Here is a 22,929-nt window from a genome sequence, read left to right as displayed (position 1 = left end):
TTGTAGTCACAGTTCTATGCTGTGGAAAGGAGGGAACCAATCTTTTTGGTGGACAGTTAGTGCATCCCCCACAATTTAAAAGAAAAAATATATATATATATATATTGCAGACCCCAAGCTCTCTCCACTACACTTCCAACTCTCCCTAATTATTTCTTTGGACTCACTGGAATAGGGGAATTGGCCAGGATGCTGTTCTTGACCTTAAGGTGAAGGACCTTGTTCACCTGATTCAAGAAGGAAGCAAAGAAAGAATGGTCAGGATGTCTTTAAACAACTGCTCCCTTTTCTATTTTGGTAAAAAAGAAAAGAAAAAATCCTTCTCAGACTGAGCAATTACTAATGGCAGGTTTGGGAGATTTTTTTTTTTAAACAAATAAATTGAAAACCTGAACCACTCTGCTCCTTGCTTCCCTGAGTGAGAGTAGGCAGAGGAATGATGGCAGGAAGTAGGAACCTGGAACAGCGCTCATGCAGTGGGGCACTTTTCCCATTAATTGCTTTTCACTTGAATGGCAGGCCATAGGGGGTGGGCTGTCTGCTGTCACTAACGACACACTGCGGAATAGGCACTGCCTGCTGCAGAGACGGGCCGGAACAGGCACTCGGGGGGCCACTGTAAAACCAGTTTTATGGACGAAGTCACTGTTGTTTAAAACCAAACCCAATCACACATGGAATTCTCTCCAGCAACCGATTCAGTATGAACCAAACTCTTCTCAGATTTATTCAGTCATAAAAGTCCCTGGCACTCTCAGCCTAGAAGGAACAAGAGCAAGAAAATTTTCCTTTTTTTGTAGAACGTGGACTTTTGTGATTTAGGATAAAGTCTTATACACACGGCTGACTATCTACTCAGACCAAGTCATCCTGATCAGATCAATCCACACAGATGAGGTTCTGATTTGTACAAAAGGGAGGGGGTTGCTCACCATGCAAAATAATTTATTCAATACGGAAACTTTTTTTTTTCATGAAGACCAGACTCATGGTGCATTTAAAACGCAGTGCAGTACACACTCAACTTGTCAAAGATCCAGCAGTTGTGTAAAACGTACACCCTGTAATAACGTTAACGACCTCAGCCCTGGGCTCTCGAACTCTGGGCAGCCCAGCTGTCACTGCCACTAACAGGTGGTGTAAATCAATAGCTCAGCTCGGCCGACTCACTTTCCAAACCCTCCAGCAACCGAGTGTCCATCCAGAGAGTGCCAGCAAGCAGCACAGGCCACCACTCCACCACCGGCCCATGGAGCCCCGGCCACTCCTCCTGCTCCTCGGACTCTGCTCAGGTAAGTGCCGGGGCTGGGGGCTCTCCTTTGAGGCTGAGGCTCTAGGAGCCCCCAAACCAGAGTCTTGCTTCTTTGGTGGGAGTACAGGACGGCAGGGCTTCACCAGTCCCAGGCTCTTCTGTCAGTTTCTCACTGATGCTGGCTTGATTGTGTTTGCAGATAAAGATTTTTCGTTTGAGTTATCCAGTTAAAATCGGAGCTGCCTGATCAGAAGCTACAAAGTGAACCCGCCATTCTTTCCCTCCAACAATGTCTGTATCTGAGTCACCTGGATGATGGGGTTCAGCACCTCTTCTACCGTCCCGAAGTCACTATCATATTTGAACAACTATAGGAACTCAGCAGGGGGACTTATGATCACAAGTAATACAGTTAACTAGTCCTTTTATGGCTCTAGGAGAATTCTGAAAATGAAGAGGATTGATTGACAGCTCCATGTGCTGGAGGGAGAAACCTATTCATAACCACAACTAAACTCTCCATGAGAGAAGAACTATTTTGTAATCTTTTAAACTCCCGAAGTTAAAGAAAATTCATATGAATGCATTCCTGCCCCCCCTTTTTTTTTAAAAGGACATTACTCTATGTGGGTTTGGGTTTGAATTGAACCCATAAAAATCTTGCACAGCCCTTGACCTGCATTCAACTCTGGATTGTGTCACCATACAGCCACTGAAATGCTATCCTGAATCCCAAACTTCCGGTTGAGGGAAATAATGTTGGCTGATTGTTTCATATAAAAGTTTACTGGTGATATCATCCCAACTGAGAAACAAGACGGCTGACATGCTGTGATTTCCCTTCTCCAATATTGCTCTGACAAACACAGGTCTTCTGGGCAAAAGAGGTGAAGAGTTTTATTATTAGTGTTTTTCAATAGCAGAGTTGACGGAAATAGCCTAAACTCTGGTAAATTATATCCTGTGGGATTTGGACTCAATCCAACCAAAGCTGGCCTGGTGGTGATGGTGGTGGTGAGGTGTGTGTGTGTGTGTTTGCAAACACCACACTCAATGGAAATTCTTAAGTGACATATTTACACTTAAAAATCTTTAAGAGATCTCTTAGGACACCAAAAACCTCCAGAAATTCATGTTTAACTATTTCTTTTTTTTTTAAAAGTATGTGATATGTATGTAAATCAAACCTAGAGTTTGATGTCAGTTCACAGGGATCATTCGTGGGAATTTAGGGCAAGATGAGGCAACCCAACATCTTTTCATTATAGGGAAACTGAAGCTAACAGACATAAACTGGCCATCCCAAAGTCCCCTGATGTATAAACTTTGGAATGGGATCAGACTCCTTTTTTTATGTGCACGGTCAGAAAATATAGCCTGAAATTGAGAAGGTAGCAAGAGACACAGCACCAGTCAAGATAAGAATTACCAGGGTTACTATTTGTTTCTGTTTAGTCGCTCAGTCATGTCCAACTCTTTGTGATCCTATGGTCTGTAGCCTACCAGATTCCTCTGTCCATGGGATTTCCCAGGTAAGAATACTGGAGTGGGTTGCCATTTCCTTCTCCATGGGATCTTCCCAACTGAGGGATCAAGCCTGTGTCTCTTGCTTTGCAGGTGGATTCTTTACCACTGAGCCCCTGGGAAGAACAGGACAGAATTCCTTTTGCCCAACACGGCAAGCTGTTGCCCAAATAAAAATACAGATTGGACCAGTATAATATAAAAGAACACTTTGAAACTGTGGCTGGTTCCCCTACTTTGATTCAATCCCGTGGGGGCAAAATTCTCACTTATATCAGGGACACTTTTTCCGGTATTAGCTTAACACAAAATGATCTCTGTTCTATTTATACAGCACTTTCATTACAACCTTTCCTCTCTCCCAGCTGAGGAATCTCAAGCGCTTCATTGCCACCTTCCTCATGGCATACTGCTTTCCAACTTGTTCACAGTTATTTATGTAAATGACAAATGTCGATGTCCATGAGAGTAGGAAGACAGGATCTGTGTCAGATTCACATCTGCAAACCTCAAAGGTCTTCAAACAATGCTTTGCATGCAGCGAATGTTGGACAACTACATGAATGAATTAGTGTTGCCACCATCTGAATAAGAATGACCAACATGATTTTACTGAAAAAGGAAACTTTGACTTTATTTATGTTAGGAGGGCTTCCCTTGTATCTCAGTTGGTAAGGAATCTGCCTGCAGTGCAGGAGACCCGGATTCGATCCCTGGGTTGGGAAGATCCCCTGGAGAAGGAAATGGCAACCCACTCCAGTATCCTTGCCTGGAGAATCTCATGGACAGAAGAGCCTGGTGGGCTGCAGTCCATGGGGTCGCAAAGAGTTGGGCACGACTGAGCGACTAACACTTACTTACTTATGTGTTTATCTGTGTGTTTGTCAATTTATACCTGCCTTCCAAAGAAAGTATTTACTGTGATTTATTGAATCTGTGAAGAAATTGTCCAATTCTCCAGACCACACTGGAATTGGGAATAAAACCTAGAATTCTGAGTTCAAGTCCTTTAAGTTTTATGTGATGAAACTTTGAGTGATACTCTGCCCAGCTTTGAGGAAGAAAAAAGAACAGAATACCAGTGAATGTGGTCTAAGAAATGGAGACCTCCTCAGGACTTCCTTAGAAACTCATGGCGGAAGGCACAGGGACCCTTGTCCTTGGCAAAGGCACAAAGGAGGGAGTGGTACCCCTGGAATGCCATCCGTGCCTGGCTCCCCAGTCCTCCCTTCTCCTTAGTTGACCTTAAGGTCTGCCTGCGTATTTTCCTGCCACATAATGCTGATCATCTGCTCTCTCTGCTGCTTTCTAGTATGTTCTTCCTGTCAAACTGGAATAAACTGTCACTTAAAAATAAGCAGCCCAAGGTAACATCAAAGCAATAACCTGAAACCCAGTGGCTAAGGCTCAAAGTGATCCATGCCAGCACTCCCCTGCCCCCACTGTGGGCTGGGTGGCGCCGGGGATAGACAAAGTGTAGAAGACAGAGGATTTCTGTGTCCCAAGGGGCCACCGCAAAAACTCCATCTTTGGACAATATGCAGCTCTAAGGGGTCTCAAATGCCAGTGGTCTGGGGGAGATGCCATGTGAAAGCTCTGCATGAACCCTTTGCTGCTGCTGCTAAGTCACTTCAGTCGTGTCCGACTCTGTGCTACCCCATACACGGCAGCCCACCAGGCTCCCCCGTCCCTGGGATTCTCCAGGCAAGAACACTGGAGTGGGTTGCCATTTCCTCCTCCAATGCATGAAAGTGAAAAGTGAAAGTGAAGTCGCTCAGTCGTGTCTGACTCGCAGAGACCCCATGGACTGCAGCCTACCAGGCTCCTCCGTCTGTGGGATTTTCCAGGCAAAAGGACCGGAGTGGGGTGCCATTGCCTTCTCCGCATGAACCCTTTAGGTTCAGACATTTTGAGAAACTAGAAATGAAAAGGTAGGTTATCTGGAAGTTCCACACACAGAGCCCAGGAAGGTCATAATGAAGATATTTTAGCAATGCTGAAAGCTTAAAATGTTTAATGGACACAATACACCTGCCTTTAGGGAAGTGGTGAAGTATACAGGTCCTTATGTCTGACTGTCTCCACTTAGAATCCCACTTGTAGCTAGCTGAGAGCCATGGACATGTGCCTCTGCTGTTCCGACCTCAGTTTTCCCATCTGTAAAGTAGGAGTAAAGACTGACCTGATAGAATTTTACAAGGATTCAATAATGTAACACATATATAGGACCTTTAATAAAGCCCGACAGGTGAATTAGAACATACTTTGGGAAGGATGAAAATGTTTCAGCTCATTATACAGCATTAGTCATTTCAAGTTGATCTAAAGCTCTGGATGAGAAATAGTGGTTGAGAGCATAGACTCTGGGTGTGAATCCTGGCTCTACCACTGATGAAATCTGGGTCTCAATTTCCCCATCCGTAAATTGAGGATAATGACAGCATATACTATCATTGTTATGAGGATTGAAAATTTTAGTACATATAAAGCATGTGGAGGAGTATCTGACACAAAACAAGTTGGATATGTGATTATTTTTGTTGATCAATAGAAATAGAAAAGGGGACTAATTTTTACTTAATAATTGTTTTGTTGACGAACCCTTCCAAAACTTAGGATCCAAGCAGAAAAATAATAAAAAATAATAATAACCTGCCTTAGAGGTGATCGGTTAATATGAACGCAACTGTGGAGGAAAAAAGGGAAAGCGTCTCCCTCATTTCATTTTAAAAGTTGTCTTGGCCCGGGGAAAAGGTGTGGTTTCAGCAATAACCTGCGGAAAGGGGAGATCTGGTTACATGAATCCAGGCAGATGGATTGTGTGTCTACTTCCTCTCCCAGCCCTGAACAGGCAATCCCCAAACCACCAGGGCTTGAGTTACAGGGATCCTTCATAAGGCGATTGGAATTTGGAATACATTTTCTCATAGGAATAACAGCACATGTAGTTGTACCATTTCCAGGACAGCCCACAGCACACTCATAATATTAAAAGTGAGTTCAGGAGCACAGTGCAGAGTGATGGGCTCTAACCTGAGCTCTGCCCTAGCCGCGCGACCCCAGACAAGTCAGTCCACCACTCGGAACCTCAGGTGAGAATGTCTCTCTGCCTGCTCACCCGCGAAGACTGTGTCATGCTGGATACCTCAAGGCTGTGGGCTCTGAGAATACTGCATGATATTGCCCTTCATCCTGAAGGAAAATGTAGTAAAGATTCCTTGGAATTAAATATGCTCCAAATAGGAGACCCAAATAAAGGTTAACAGATATGTGATTTTCTCTCTTAGCAACTTAATTGGGACATAGATGATATATATTTTTTAATTATGGTAAAAATATGTAAATATGTATGTAAAGTTTACCATGGTAAAATAGACATTACATAAAATTACCATTTTAAAGTACACAATCCAGTAGCATTAGGTATATTCGCAATGTTAGGTAACCATCCCCACTATCTAATTCCATAACTCTTTCATCACCCAGAGGACATCCTGGGCCCATTAGCAGCTACTCCCCTTTCCCTGTCCCCACAGTCCCTGGTAACTGCTAATCGACTCTGTTCTATGGATTTACCTATTCTGGATATTTCATATAAAGAGAATCACACAATACATGTCCTGTTGTGTCTGACTTCTTTTACTGAGCATAATGTTTTCAAGGATCATTCATGTTACAGTATGTATCAGAACTTCATTCCTTTTCATGGCTGAATAACATTCTAACATATGGATATACCACAATTTGTTCATTCATATTTATCTGTTGATGGACATTTGTGTTATTTCACCATATAGCTGTTAAAATATTGCTACTATGAACATTCATGTACACATTTTTTGTTTGCTTTTTTGTTTTTTAATTGAAGTGTAGTTGATTTATTATATTGTGTTAGTTTTGGGTATACAGCGCAGTGATTCAGATAGATATATATTCACGTTAGTGTGTGTGTGGAGTGTGGGAGCGGACTCTGACAGTGAGTGTGTCCTTTGCCATCTCAGCTGGCCTCGTCCTGGGCTCCAAACATGAGACTCGTCTGGTGGCAAAGCTCTTTGAAGGCTACAACAGCGTGGTCCGGCCCGTGGAAGACCACCGCCAGGTCGTGGAGGTCACGGTGGGCCTGCAGCTGATACAGCTCATCAACGTGGTGAGACGAGGGAGTTCCCAGGGCCCCACAGCACCCACGCCACCCAGTCCAGAGCATCCTCTCCAGCTCCCCACTCGTCCCCCTAAAGACGGGTCTTATCTTTTTTTCAGGATGAAGTAAATCAGATTGTGACAACCAATGTTCGTCTGAAACAGGTAACGCAGCTAGATAAGCGTGTTCACGTTGTTCTTATTCACCCTGAAATTTAACATGGGCCCAGAGGAAATCAATTTGAGTAACAGGGATATGTACCAAAATGTTGAAAGCAGATATGTTTTGTGTTCATTACTATTATTATTTTTACTTTGTGCTTTTACTGTGTGTATTAGTTTCTTAGGTCTGCTGGAACAAAGTCACAGCCTAGACAACTTAAACAATAGAAACACTGTCTCACGGTTTCTGAGGCCAAAAGCCCAACATTAAGGTGTTGGTGGAACTGGTTCCTTTTAAGGGTCGTGAGGGAGAACCTGCTCTGGGCCTCTCTCCTTTGCTTAGAATTGGCTGTCTTCATGTTCACATGACTTTCTTTCTGAATATACATCTTCTTCAATGTCTCCTTCTTATAACGGACAGCAGTCATATTGGATTAGGGCCTACCTTAATGACCTCACTTTAACTTAATTACCTCTATAAACACCCTATCTCCAAATGAGGTCGCTTTCTGAGGTACAAGGGATTAGAATTTTGTATTAATTTGGGGGAAACAGTTCAACATTGTGTTATCCAAATTTACTGCATTGGGCACATGTAACTTTTATAATGCAGAAAAAATATAGCACTTTTCAAAAAGTGAGGTTGCCTGCTTGAGGTAAACGTTCACAATAGGGTCATTCTCCTTTGCTAAGGTGGGCAGTGTACTTGGTGGCATGACTTGGGGCTACCTTTGTTTTCTCATCTGTAAAATGGGGTCCATAATCACTCCTACCTCATGAGAACATTGTGAGGACTGAATGATGAATATGGGCTGAAATGCCTATCATTGTGCCAGCATGTACTCGGTGCTCTGCATTTGCTTTTACTTCTTACTCAAGTGAAAGCCAAACTCTGAATCAAACCCTTCTTACTGGAGCACAATTTTTGTCCATACCTGAATTACCATGTCCATCACAGCTCTTGATAACCCCAGATTTTTTCATTGTTTTTCATTGACTAAAAATGTCTTCATTTCTAGCAATGGGTGGATTACAACTTGAAATGGAATCCAGATGACTATGGTGGCGTGAAAAAAATTCACATTCCTTCGGAAAAGATCTGGCACCCAGACATCGTTCTTTATAACAAGTGAGCAAAACAGCCAGGATGAGAAGGCAGACATTCGGGGGGGTGGGGGTAGCCCAAGTGCCCTCACGGAAGGGCTGCCACTCTTGGTAGGCATGTCACCACTGTTCACATTAAATAACCCTTAAAAACCAAGAGCCAAGTTGACATGCTAGGGGTGCCATATGGTGTCTCATGTTATGAATAGAAACAATTATCAGAGCCAAATTGAATCAGGGCTGTGGGGTGGGGGACATTTAATCCCTGAGAACTCCTGAAGGGTATGTGGCAACTATCCAAGGAACCCAAACGTCCTATAATTGAGTTCCTTGGAATTAAATGTCCTTCCGACCAATAGGTCTGAACCTCCCGGGGTTGTTATTCATCACTTCCTCATGGCATCCCAGGACGCCGCGTGCTGCTGATGGCCCAGGATGCCTGTGTAGCCCATCCGCTGGGCTCGGTGGCAGACTGCACGTTGTGAAATTATAATGTGATTCAAGGCACTCTGCTTTAATGACACGTTCATTATCATACGCCCTTCATTTGTCAGGGAATGTTCGTTGCAAACAGCATCCTTCCAGGCAGCAGCATTCGACACTGGCCTAGAGGATTTGTGGCCTGACAGTCTGCAGCTCGCGTCTGGGGCGAGCAGGCTGTGCATACTAGCAGACTCCCCAGGGAAGATGGCCAGGGCTAGTTAGCGGACACGATACCCTTTAAGGTGACCCTCCTCACCTTTGATATTTTATTGCATGTTTTCCAATCAGACCTGGTATTCAAGCTTGAGCCAAAGTATCCCATCATTTTGTGTAAACTTTGGGACAGGTGTGCTGATAAGGAAGAATTGTCTATCTCTTAGGGTTAAGTTTATCTTTCACTTAGAATCTAAGCGAAGCAATTAAAACCCTCTGGTCCTTTAGATCAGCTCAGTCAGAAACACTCTCACAGGGGAGAGAATCCCGTTTCACCTGCTTGGAAGGAGAAATGCAGACCATCCTCCCCCTCAGCTCTGTTGGGAGGGTCTAAAGCTGCATAGTTTTCTGGATAGAGCCTCTTCTCAGTCCCAAGGAAAAATCAATGGGAAGAAAATTTCTTGATTTATAAAGTGAGGCATGACATATCCCATATGTCCCTGGGGCGCCAGCAGACCCCACCCACTTTTCAGCCCCTAATTATACTATCCTGCTTTCTGCCAAGGCCCTACGGGACAGGCCATTTGGAGGATGAGTAGACCTGCAGGGAGAGTTTCTTATTTTTCAGTATCCACCATGCTGTTTTTTCAAATGAAAAATTATTGCCAACATTTGAAAATAGGAAAATACATCAAAATCTGAATTTTTAGCCCCTCTGCATGCATGCTCAGCTGTTTCAGTCTTGTGACCCCATGGACTGCAGCCCGCCAGGCTCCTCTGTCCATGGAATTCACCGGCAAGGATACTGGAGTGGGTTGCCACTTCCTTCTGCAGGGGATCTTCCCAGCCCAGGCCAAACCCATGTCTTTCACGTTTCCTACAATGGCAGGCAGGTTCTTTACCACTAGTGCCACCTTGGAAGCCCTTTAGCCTCTCTAAAAAATTCCAACATTCAAAAATATGAAAACTTTGGATTAGAAGTCTAGATTTCCAGCTTCCAAGGAGGATCAAATATCAGGCAACATGGAACCTTCACCCCCATGCAGACATGCTTCCTTACCGGAGTGAGGGGCTCTTCCTTTGTGAGGCTCACCCCTCCCTCCTTCCTCGCTTGCCTGGCCTAGAGGCATCTGAGTTTGCGATCCTACTCCACTGGAGTCTAAACAGTTCTTTCAAAGATAATAGAACCCTCTTTAACCTGCTCATCACAGTAATGAGCCACTAACCGTATTTTTATTTAAAATTCCTGGATTTCTCCCCCAATTAACTTTTTAAAAAGAGCTGTTTAAAATATTTAAAAAATTAATTATTCTGCTCTTCGTTGCTGCAAGGGCCGTTTCTCCAGTTGAGGAGAGTGGGGGCTCCTCTCTAGTTGTGGTGCATGGGCTTCTCATGGCAGTGGCTTCTCTTGTCACAGAGCCCGGGCTCTAGGGTGCAGGGGACTCAGCAGTTGGGGCTCATGGGCTTTAGAGCACAAGCTCAGCAGCTGTGACACTCAGACTTGGTTACTGTGGGACCTTTCCAGATCAGAAATCAAAACTGTGTCTCCTGCATTGGCAGGTGGGTTCTTTACCACTGAGCCACCAGGGAAGCGCCCCCAATTAACTTTTAAAGTATATCAGAGAGGGCATAGGTGGAGACTGGGGCTTCCCTGGTGGCTCAGACAGTAAAGAATCTGCCTGCAATTCAGAAGACCTGGGTTCAATCCCTTGGTTGGGAAGATCCCCTGCAGAAGGAAATGGCTACCCACTCCAGTATTCTTGCCTGAGGAATCCCTGGCAGGCTACAGTCCATGGGTTGCAAAGAGTTGGAAATGACTGAGCAACCAACACTTCGTTTTTCACTTTTTCAACTTTACAAATACTACTGAGGACTGGGAAGATAAAGCCTGGGATGCACTGGATCCGTGTTACCAGTTAGTTTTTTAAAACTATGGATTCTCAGATTCATCCCCAGATATCCCGATTCAGTGCTTAGATTCAGTGCTCAGGAATCTATATTTAATTTTTTTTAATTGAAGTATGGTTAACGTGTTAGTTTTGGATTTGGATTGTTTGCAGATAAATTCCATTATGGGTTATTACAAGATACTGGGTATAGTTCCCTGTATTACACAGTAAACCCTTGTTGCTTATCTATTTTAAGGATAGTAGTTTGTATCTGTTAACCCCATACTCCTAATTTATCCCTCCCCATCCCCTTTGTTGATCATAAGTTTGATTTCTATACCTGTGAGTCTCTTTTGTATATAGACTCACTTGTATTATTTTATAGGTTCAGGAATCTATATTTTAAATAAACACCCCAGTGATCCTTATTATCAGGCAAATTTGGAAAATACTGCCATAGATAAAAAGCGATGCTGCTCAAAAGAAAGCGTCTATAATTAGCACCTGAATAATTAACAGCTGTCTCCCGTTAACATCCCCAAGCAGAACTGAAGGTTCATCTGTCACTTGGAACTCTGTTCTTCTTTTATCCCAATTGTAGTGCAGATGGTGACTTTGCCATTGTCAAGTTCACCAAAGTGCTCCTGGACTACACTGGCCACATCACGTGGACACCTCCCGCCATCTTTAAAAGCTACTGCGAGATCATCGTCACCCACTTTCCCTTTGACGAACAGAACTGCAGCATGAAGCTGGGCACGTGGACCTATGATGGCTCCGTGGTGGCCATCAACCCGGTATGTGGCAAGCCCTTGGGAGGAGTTTGGACTCAGGAAAAGCAAGACTTAGGTCTCCAACTCTGCCTCTCCATTATCGCAGGCTCGCTGCGTCCATTAGCTCTTTGGGGATCATCTACTTTCATGCTTTTCAATTGCTTGGGCAAGTTCTTGACATGCCAGATAAGAGAACCATCTGGGGCTTACATAATTTCCTATGCCCAAGCTCAGGCCCAATAATTCTGACTGAATCAGCCTAGGGTGGAGCTAGTGCACCAATAGGTTTTAAAGCTCTGAGTTCAGTTCAGTTCAGTCACTCAGTCATGTCCAACTCTTTGTGACCCCATGGACTGCAGCATGCCAAGCCTCCCTGTCCATCACCAACTTCCGGAGCTTGCTCAAACTCATGTCCATTGAGTCAGTGATGCCATCCAACCATCTCACCCTCTATTGTCCCTTTCTTCTCCCGCCTTCAATCTTTCCCAGCATCAGGGGCTTTTCAAATGAGTCAGTTCTTTGCATCAAGTGGCCAAAGCTTGGAGTTTCAGCTTCAAGGTCAGTTCTTCTAATGAACATTCAGGACTAATTTCCTTTAGGATGGACTGGTTGGATCTCCTTGCAGTCCAAGGGACTCTCAAGAGTCTTCTCCAGCACCACAGTTCAAAAGCATCAATTCTTCGGCGATCAGCCTTCTTCACAGTCCAACTCTCACATCCATACATGACCACTGGAACAACCATAGCCTTGACTAGACAGAACTTTGTTGGCAAAGTAATGTCTCTGCTTTTTAACATGCTGTCTAGGTTGGTCATAACTTTCCTTCCAAGGAATAAGCGTCTTTTAATTTCATGGCTGCAATCACCATCTGTAGTGATTTTGGAGCCCAAAAAAATAAAGTCAGCAACTGTCTCCACTGTTTCCCCATCTATTTGTTGTGAAGTGATGGGACCAGATGCCATGATCTTTGTTTTCTGAATGTTGAGCTTTAAGCCAACTTTTTCACTCTCCTCTTTCACTTTCATCAAGAGGCTCTTTAGTTCTTCTTCACTTTCTGCCATAAGGGTGGTGTCATCTGCATATCTGAGGTTATTGATATTTCTCCCAGCAATCTTTATTCCAGCTTGTGCTTCATCCAGCTCAGCATCTCTCATGATGTACTCTACATATAAATTAAAAAGGCACGGTGACAATATAAAATCTTGATGTAGTCCTTTTCCTATTTGGAACCAGTCTGTTGTTCCATGTTCAATTCTAACTGTTGCTTCCTGACCTGCATACAGATTTCTTAAGAGGCAGGTCAGGTGGTCTGGTATTCCCATCTCTTTCAGAATTTTCCAGTTTATTGTGATCCACACAGTCAAAGGCTTTGGCATAGTCAGTAAAGCAGAAGTAGATGTTTTTCTGGAACTCTCTTGCTTTTTTTGATGATCCATTGGATGTTGGCAATTTGATCTCTGGTTCCTCTGCCTTTTCTAAAACCAGCTTGAACATCTGGAAGTTCATAGTTCACATATTGTTGAAGCCTGGCTTGGAGAATTTTGAGCATTACTTTGCTAGCATGTGAGATGAGTGCAATTGTGCAGTAGTTAGAGCATTCTTTGGCATTACCTTTCTTAGGGATTGGATGAAAACTGACCTTTTTCCAGTCCTGTGGCCACTGCTGAGCTTTGCAAATTTGCTGGCATATTGAGTGCAGCACTTTCACAGCATCATCTTTCAGGATTTGAAATAGCTCAACTGGAATTCCATTACCTCCACTAGCTTTGTTCATAGTGATGCTTCCTAAGGCCCTTTTGACTTCACATTCCAGGATGTCTGGCTCTAGGTGAGTGATCACACTATCATGATTATCTGGGTCATGAAGATCTTTTTTGTACAGTTCTTCTGTGTATTCTTGCCACCTGTTCTTAATATCTTCTGCTTCTCTTAGGTCTATATCATTTCTGTCCTTTATTGAGCCCATCTTTCCATGAAATGTTCTCTTGGTATCTCTAGTTTTCTTGAGATCTCTAGTCTTTCCCATTCCATTGTTTTCCTCTATTTCTTTGCACTGATCACCAAGGAAGGCTTTCTTCTGTCTCCTTGCTATTCTTAAAGCTGCCAGGTGACTTGAATGTATAGTCAACATGAAAAAAATCCCAATAGTCCCAACCCACTTATTTTTTATTTTTTTAAAGTTTTTTTTTGGGGTGTGGACCATTTTCAAAGTCCTTACTGAATTTGTTACAATATCACCTCTACTGTTTTGGTTCCCTGACAGAGCAGCATGTGGGACTCCAGCTCCCTAACCAGGAATCAACCCCAGACCCCCTGCATTAGAAGGTGAAGTCCCATCTGCTGAACTACCAGGAAAGTCCCCAACCCCCTTCTTTTATAGGAAAGGAACATAAACAAGATTCTCTCCTAGGTATGTGACAGCACTGGCAACTGTTGCTTTGTCACAGCTGATTAGGAAACCCTGCCCTCCTCATGGTGACAAGGCTGGGATTTCACAGTTTCATTCCGTCTTCTCAGGAAAGTGACCAGCCAGACCTGAGCAACTTCATGGAGAGTGGAGAATGGGTGATCAAGGAGTCCCGGGGCTGGAAGCACTGGGTGTTCTACGCCTGCTGCCCCTCCACCCCCTACCTGGACATCACCTACCACTTTGTCATGCAGCGCCTGCCCCTCTACTTCATCGTCAATGTCATCATCCCCTGCCTGCTCTTCTCCTTCTTAACCGGCCTGGTGTTCTACCTGCCCACAGACTCAGGTGGGTGCAGTTGCCATGGTGGCGGCTGCTGATGCTGATGGATCTCGCGCTGCTATTTTAGGGGAAGCCAGAAATAACCATGGCTGATAAACAAATACAGGCAGAGAGACCCAAAGCACCAGCCCTGGAAGGATGCATGCACTGAGTGGCCACGTGGGTGAAGACCACTGGGGCAGACAACAGGGCAGGCAGAGAGCTGAACGTGACCCTGAAGATGCACGCACACAGCTCTGGTTAAGTGCATAACCACCAGCCCCTCTCTGTTGAAGTCCTGCTGTGTGCCCTGAAACGTGTTGGGCAGGGCATGGATCACAGACACTCCCTGGGCCCCTTGCCCCATGAAGTCACTTGCTCTCTCTGACTAACCCAGGTCTTGCCTCTTTTTGTCTGCTGCTTGAAAATAGCTTTTGTGGATCTCTTCTCCAGATGGCAGTATCTTCACACATGAGACCATACTTCCCAAGTGGCAATTCTTTCTCCTGTATCAGCCTGGGCCTCCTACTGAGTAATCACATCTGTGACATAATTTCACCAGACACCAACAATCTAGAGAAAAGCGGGAAAGGAAACACACACGTCTGCCAGCAAGTCACTGCTCTCAAACAATGCAAGGCAGACAAGTAGGAAAAAAAGAAAGATAGTAAGATAGTCTTCAAACTTATGCCAGAAAACAACTATATCGAAATGCCACAGAAAAACCCCCACAAAAGTCTAAATCCAACTTTCTAATAAGGAAAAAAAAAAAAAAAAAAAGCTTACACGTTCACTCACTTAACATATACCTTTTATTTTTTTTTAACATATATCTTTTAAACAACTGTTGCAAGACAGGGATAAGGTAAAGAATAAGGCAGAATTTGCCCCCACAGAATGTCTGTTCTAGGGGATTGTATTTATTCTTAAACAAATGATCACAAATATTTTTTCAACTTCCTAATCAAATAAAGTTTCTCAAAGTGAAGAGAGAAAACATGAGGCGGGACACTATGGAAACAGTTTCTATCAATATTAGATGATTTTTGCTAGAAAAGCGTTTAGAACAGTGAGACCGTTTGATAGGTGTTAGCTACTGTTATCATTAATCGAGAAATCTACTATACTTTCATCCATATTTTACATTTATAGTTGTTTCCTTTTTTACTTTTGAAGACTTTCCTATCCACCAGAAATTGACAACTTCTTGTTCGCCTCCACTCTGGATCCTGTGTCTAGCACTAACGTCCAGAATGGGCAAAGTTCCACACTGGAAAGCAGGGCCACATGAGGGTTTCCCAGGACACAAACAGCAAGACCAGCCCAAGGAAAGTCCTTTCCAAAGGCTCTTTACTGCCTCTGAGCTGATCAATCCCCACAAAACTATTCCAGTGTCATTCACTCCCTGCCTTTCTTGTTTACTTGTCCAGGCAAGACACCATCCGGGAATTGTTTGCCCTGAAATTGTAGGGCTTGGGGAAAAGATTCAGGGGAAAGGGAATCCCTTGGCCCGTAATGTGAAAAAAAAAAATCCACACACACACACACACACCCAAAACAAGTCATCCCCTTAGAGAATATGAGAAAGTGAGTGGTGTGAAATCATTGATTTTATCCTTTCTCAGCTTTGGTCTTGCAGCTTGCTTCCACAGTGAGAAAGATACGTGTACTTCTGACCTACACACCCATCTGCTGAGTAACAAGTAGGCCAGGCTGTGGTTCAGTTTTGTGAGGTTTAAGATGTTCTGCTGCAGACAGAAAAACTGCCATCTGGGTTCTCACTTGCCACCCAGAACCTCTCTGGTTTCCCTGGATTCCACCAAGAAATAGAATTCTGGGGCATGAGATGAAGTAGCATTTCCTGCTTGGCAGCATCTGACGGAAACGCCTGCCACTTGCCATTGTCAGCAGAGTTAAGGTGCCAGGGTCTCATAGGAAATACTGCAGAAAAAAACTCCCCAGTGTGAGGCTTTGAGAACAGGCCAGTCACATTCCTCTCTCACCCTTGGGTTTCACTGGTGTGTTCATTTGCTAGGACTGCCTTCACAAAGGTCCCCAGGCTGGTGGCTTAAACAACAGAAATTTATTTTCTCATAGTTCTGGAGGCTGGAAATCAAGATCAAGGTGTCAGCAGGATTGGTTTCCTCTGAACCCTCTCTTCTTGGCTGGCAGATGACTGTCTTCTCCCTGTGCCCTCACATGGCCTTTTCTGTCTGTGCCTTAATCTTTTCTGATAAGGAAGCCAGTCGCCAGTCGTATTGGATGAACACCCACCCTAAGACCTCATTTTAATTTAATGACCTCTGCAAAATGGTAACCTGAACCCTGTATAAGAGACTGCAAAAGAGACATAGGCATTTAGAACAGTCTTTGGGACTCTGTGGGAGAGGGTGAAGGTGGAATGATTGGGGAGAATGGAATTGTAGCATGTATATTATCATAAGTGACCAGTCCAGGTTCGACGCATAAATTTTCCTCTGTTCATTTCTTTGCATTTGTGCTTTTTTAATAAAATTCTTTTTTAAAATAAAAAAAAAAATAATTTAATGACCTCTGTAAAGGCCCTGTTTCCAAATACAGTCCCTGAGGTGCCGGGGTTTGGGGCTTCAACATATAAATTTACTGTCAGTTGTTCAGTTGTGTTCAATGCTTTGTGAGCCCATGGACTTTAGCCTGCCAGGCTCCTCTGTCCATGGGATTCTCCATGCAAGAATACTGGAGTGGGTTGCCATGCCCTTCTCCAGGGGTCTTCCCAACCCAGGGATCAAACAGAGGTCTCCGACACTGCAGGCAGATTCCTTCCTGGCTGCGCCAGCAGGGCAGCCCTGTAGATTTGGGGGGAAGAGCAGTTTAGCCCACAACAGGCGGCTTGTGTGTCTGTCTCTCTTCGTTCCGTCCAGGAGAGAAGATGACCCTGAGCATCTCTGTCTTGCTGTCCCTGACCGTGTTCCTCCTGGTCATTGTGGAGCTGATCCCTTCCACCTCCAGCGCCGTGCCCCTGATTGGGAAGTACATGTTGTTCACCATGGTGTTTGTCATCGCGTCCATCATCATCACCGTCATCGTCATCAACACGCACCACCGCTCGCCCAGCACCCACGTCATGCCCGAGTGGGTGCGCAAGGTGAGTGAGTGAGGCACTGGGGCGCTTTGCACAGGGCAGCCGCTCCCTCGAGGGCACCGCAAGTCTCCCCTTCCATGTGGCCAGTGGCATCCTAGGTAACCCCGCTAGGCACTTAGAAACAAAAAGGCTTTCTTGGGCTGTAGGGGCTTTGAGGGAGGAATTTTTCTGGACTCTGGCTGAAGATAAATAACTCATGTAGCCTCCCCAGGGAGATAAGAAAACCAGAATTAACACAGCCCACTTCAATGTCAACCTTAAAGAATCTCTTTGATTAGAAAAGACAAATAAATCACTATCTTTTAATTCAAATACCATGAAATCTTGCCCTGTGTGTATGTGAACAGACTGATTATTTCTTTGCTGGTGGAATCATCTGCTGAGACTAGAATAAGGACTGGAGACTGGGGGAGGGGGCGGGGGGGCTTGGCTGGATGAGAGAGTGTCAAAAAGTTAAGTTTTAATGAAGAACTTGGTCTCATACATTTATTTTACTGAATTCTAAAATGTGTTAACATTGCAGGTTTATCAGTTCTTTCATGCACATTCACACAGACACTAATGTCCAGGCTTTTGTGCACAATGCAAAAGACTTGTCATGAATTGACAGAGAAACTACTGCTTGCAATGCATTCTTTTGGGAGGAGAAGTAGTCTCTGCTTCTCTAAAGGCTATTAAGTACCTCCTAGCAATATCTATAGGGCTTCCCCGGTGGTGCAGAGGGAAAGAACCTGCCTGCTGATACAGGAGATACAGGAGACTTGGGTTTGATCCCCGGGCCGGGAAGATCCCCTGGAGGAGGAAATGGCCACCCACTCCAGTATTCTTGCCTGGAGAATCCCATGGACAGAGGAGCCTGGGGGGCTGCAGTCCATGGAGTCACAAAGAGCTGGACATGACTGAGCATGAATGCAGAAATATCTTCAGGAACAAGAAACAGAAGAAAACAGTCTAGCTTTTTTGTGAGGTTGGAACCTTGATTTTTTTGGGTGGGGCAGGAGGGCCCCTTTAATCTTTTGGTCATGAGAATAGGGGCTTTGAAGAAAGCAGGTGCTTATAGGGGGTCTGGAAGCTTAAGCACCAGCCTTTTCTTAGGAGTCCAATAGCTGCACACTGGCTCCCTCCAGTGGCCAACTGCTGGCATTACAGGATCATCTCTATTAGCCTTAGTCATTTAACAGGCCACAGGACACAGATGAATCTGAGAAAATCTAGTATGGTCCTTTTGTTTTAGGGACAAAAGTAGCTGAGGCCTAGAGAACCTGATTGACTTGCCTAAGGTCTCACTGCTTATTCAAAATCATAGTTTGATGTTTGCTCTGCTGACAATAATTCCCATACCTGGATTTCTTTTGTATTAGGTTTTTATCGACACTATCCCAAATATCATGTTCTTCTCCACGATGAAAAGACCATCCAGAGAAAAACAAGACAAAAAGATCTTTACAGAAGACATTGATATTTCTGATATTTCTGGGAAACCAGGGCCTCCACCAATGGGTTTCCACTCTCCCCTGATGAAACACCCCGAGGTGAAAAGTGCCATTGAGGGCATCAAATACATCGCAGAGACCATGAAGTCAGACCAGGAGTCCAATAATGTAAGCTCTGTGGCTTGAGATCGGCACCTTGGGGTTTAAAGGGTCATGTGCTCGAGCACAGAGCATCTGATGGGTTTGGCTTGATGGGAAGGTTGGCATTCAAGGGGCAGCTACTGATGTAAGATGTGCCTGATGACTCCCTAGGCCATCTTAGCAAGTCATCACATTGTGAGTAACCTCTTTAAAAAATAAAGATCACAGTGCCAATGGAGGGAGGGTCCACCGTCAAAGGGCCCCTGGATGATGGATAGCACCAACGTTGCGAGTCCGCGATCACCTTCAGGACATTCTGACACATTCCTCTCTCCCAGGCGGCTGAGGAATGGAAGTACGTTGCGATGGTGATGGACCACATTCTCCTGGCAGTCTTCATGCTCGTCTGCATCATCGGAACCCTGGCTGTGTTTGCAGGTCGGCTCATTGAATTAAATCAGCAAGGATGAGTGGAAAGCTGGGCTGATCCTCCGCACCAGGGAGACCTGTCTAGTTGGATACATGCTCACTTATCAGATATTTAATTTTCTGTATTTATTATTCATGGCAACGGTTTATGTTTACATAAGGTTATGGCCTCCAAGTGTGTTCACATTGCTTCTCCCTTCACTCCTGCTGTGGCTGCCTGGAGAGTGAATCCTTTGCAGTGAGTGAACCTGGATTGCTACAAAAGGCGTTCATTTCCAGCAGCATCTGGAAGAATTTTGTCCATGATAACTGAGGTTTTCTGTTAGTTAAAAAAAATTTTTTTTAAATTTTAAGCAAAGAGTCTGTTCTTTGCTGAATAGTCAGTTTTGTACTTACTAGAAAAGCCCCATCTGCCAGTCCCCCAAAGATAAAGCATTTGACTTGGAGAGAAGGAAAGCATTAGAAAGACAACAGGGAAATTCTGGAATAGCTACCAAAATACAAACTGCCTTAAAAACCCAAGTTTTGAAGTTTCTGGAATTTTGAGGTGAGGGAATGTCTTCCCAATCTAACACAGCACCTGAGTTTGATGTTTGGGGTTTGAGGGAAAAGAGTACCTAACCTGAATGGAGTGTGGGGCCAGGCACTGTGGGAATGGGGTCACGTGGATTTTTTTTTTTTTTTTAATCCTCATAACTCTGTAAATGTCCCTAGTTTACAAATAAGAAAACTGAACTTGAGGGAGGTTAGGTTCATTATCCAAACTAGCAAGTAGAACTGATATTTGAACCCAGACCTTGTGAGTTCAAAGTGGCTCTGAGCTGGGCCGGTTCATCGCTCACTTGCTCTATAGATCAACCCTGGCTTCCATCTGGACCATTCTGTGACTCTGGGCAGTGTTTTCAAGAGGCTCAGTTCCAGTATGAGCCTTCTTCCTGCCCTCCCAATTAAACCACCTGCCTTTCCCCCAGTCTTTATCCCAATCCTGTTTGAGGTGCTAGTTCTATGAATGAAATCACAAATGTGTGCACAGATCATCATTTCTACAATTCTGGACACATGAGTAGGACAGGACATTTATTTCCTTTCTTCATAGCAACCTACTGGCCACAGGCAGTGCACCCCAGTGCTAGAAAATGTACAGCCCTGGGCTCAGTAATGCCCATCACCCCCAGAACACATCTGATCCACATCAGTACCAGAGGGAGTGGGGACTGACTGAACTCAGGCGATTTCAATCTATGTCTCCTTGGCACTCCCCATGACACACCCATGGCAGGACTGAGTGCCTCATTTACGAGTAAACTAAAGGGAAAACAGTTTGGCATTTCCTCAAAAAACTAGACATAGAATTATCATATGATCCAGCAACTCCACTCCTACATATACACGCAAAAGAACTGGAAGCAGGGACTTGAACAGATCCTTGGATACCAATATTCACTGCAGCATTATTTATAATAGCTAAAAGGTAAAAAACCACCCATGTCCATCAGCATAAGAGCAAATGTATGGAGGAATGAAGTTTTTATAAATACTATAATATGGATCAATCTTGAAAACATTATGCCAAGTAAATAAGCCAGATCTGAAAGGACAAATATTGTATGATTCTGCTTATGGGAGGTACCTAGAGTAGTCAAATTCATAGAGATAGAAAACAGAATTGCAATTACCAGGGTTTGGGGAGAGGGGTGAGTTATTGCTTAATGGGTAGAGCTTTAATTTGAGATGATGAAAAAGTTCTGAAAGGGAATAGTTGTAGTGGGTGTACAACATCATGAATGTACTTAATGCCACTGAACTGAATTTTTAAAAATGGTTAAGATAGTAAATTTTATGTGCATTTGACCATAATAAAAAATTAAAAATTGGTAAGTTTCATGTTCTGTATATTTTACAACAATTAGATAAAAAAGAGGGGAAGAGAGATTCAGTACCTAAAGCTGCTTGCCTAATTTATCGCAGTCCCCCAGGGTTCACTAACAATTCAGAGAAGGAACTTAAAAGTCATGTTGTCCATTCTCAGGACAAGGAAACTGAGGCTCCCTGATCAGTGACTTCCCTCAGGTCACAGAGCTAGTTAGTGACAAATCAGTTCTCTTAATTCCTGCTCTCATGCTGTTTCCTTTATATCAAATAGTCCATTTGTCTCCCAACAGTGAGACCTTCCAACATGTTCCCTGCTCATCCCCTGGCCTGGAAGCCAGCAGGGAGGCCCCAAGTAGGTATAATAACATCACGGAGTGAAGCTCCATCGGCCCCTAAATACCTATTCCTTCAATCTGTCACCAAGTTGAGGACTTTCACCTTTGGAATCTCTTCCCTTCATTAAGGGCTGATTTCCTGATGAAATGGGAGGGAAGACAGACAGTTCTGGGATCTGTCCCCGCTAGAGGTGAGCACCCAGCCCTGTCCTGCCCCTGTGTGGCTCTATAGATGTGTGTGTCTGGGTAAAGGGCTGACTTTGGGGAAAATAAGGAGCATCCTCAAATTGGAACAAGACAAGTGTTCTTGGGGGTGGGGAGTAGGGAGGCTTTCAGTTTTATAGACTGAAAATGGAAGGAGGATTTGTTCAGACTTTGAATCCCTACTTTTTTTTTTTTTCTTTCTTTCAAGTTGTCAGAACTGGGATTTTATTAAATTGGAAAATATATGAACAATTAAATCTAGATGGTAAGAAGTTTCGGGGCTTAGGTGGGAGGTATTTGGTTTTGGCTCCGATCACTGTGGACCACAATGCCATCGTGTTCATTCAGGGGGTGAGGGGCGGGGCAGAGGAGCTCAGGCTGCCTCCCTGCCTGTGGCCAGACACACCCTAACTACTAGCTTTTGCTTTGAAGCCTGAGTTTCCCTGCTCCGAGTTCTCAGTTAGCCACTTTCAAGGTCATTTCTCCCACTGCTGTTGTTGAGTTCTGGGTCTGCTCCAGTTCTTCAGTGGGCAAAGCCACCGAGCAACCCCCTTCTCCACCTGAATTCCTCATCTCTTGCTCCCCATAATCGCCTGCCGCCGCCTCTGCCTGCTAATCACTACAGCCGTTGTCTCCACCTCCGTCTAAGGTCTGCCTCCACCTATTGCCTCAATTTTCATCTCTCGTTTTAGAAAAGGCAGAGGAACCAGAGATCAAACTGCCAACATCTGCTGGATCATCGAAAAAGCAAGAGAGTTCCAGAAAAGCATCTATTTCTGCTTTATTGACTATGCCAAAGCCTTTGACTGTGTGGATCACAATAAACTGTGGAAAATTCTGAAAGAGATGGGAATAGCAGACCACCTGACCTGCCTCTTGAGAAACCTGTATGCAGGTCAGGAAGCAACAGTTAGAACTGGACATGGAACAACAGACTGGTTCCAAATAGGAAAAGGAGTACGTCAAGGTTGTATATTGTCACCCCGCTTATTTAACTCTGTATGCAGAGTACATCATGAGGAACACTGGGCTGGAAGAAGCACAAGCTGGAATCAAGATTGCCGGGAGAAATATCAATAACCTCAGATATGCAGATGACACCACCCTTATGGCAGAAAGTGAAGAAGAACTAAAGAGCCTCTTGATGAAAGTGAAAGAGGAGAGTGAAAATTTGCCTTAAAGCTCAACA

The 22,929-nt window shown here is 44.3% G+C and overlaps 1 protein-coding gene across 1 annotated transcript; it reads left to right on the top strand.

Annotated features, from left to right (window-relative positions):
- The first annotated feature begins 1,189 nt into the window (after positions 1 to 1,189).
- Positions 1,190 to 21,125, top strand: CHRNA1 (cholinergic receptor nicotinic alpha 1 subunit). The gene is made up of 9 exons (XM_055398565.2): positions 1,190 to 1,292; positions 6,778 to 6,923; positions 7,034 to 7,078; positions 8,095 to 8,204; positions 11,306 to 11,501; positions 13,995 to 14,232; positions 17,106 to 17,329; positions 18,688 to 18,927; positions 19,239 to 21,125. The coding sequence occupies exons 1-9, from the start codon at positions 1,250 to 1,252 to the stop codon at positions 19,368 to 19,370; spliced, it is 1,374 nt and encodes a 457-aa protein (XP_055254540.1). The 5' UTR covers positions 1,190 to 1,249; the 3' UTR covers positions 19,371 to 21,125.
- The last annotated feature ends 1,804 nt before the right edge of the window (positions 21,126 to 22,929 follow it).

Source organism: Moschus berezovskii, chromosome 2 (assembly GCF_049115385.1).
Source record: "Moschus berezovskii isolate FMDL1 chromosome 2, NW_MosBer_1.0, whole genome shotgun sequence".
NCBI classification, from domain to species: Eukaryota; Metazoa; Chordata; class Mammalia; order Artiodactyla; family Moschidae; genus Moschus; species Moschus berezovskii.
The sequence above is the reverse complement of the archived record's forward strand: the minus strand, read 5'-3'. Positions and strand labels throughout refer to the sequence as shown.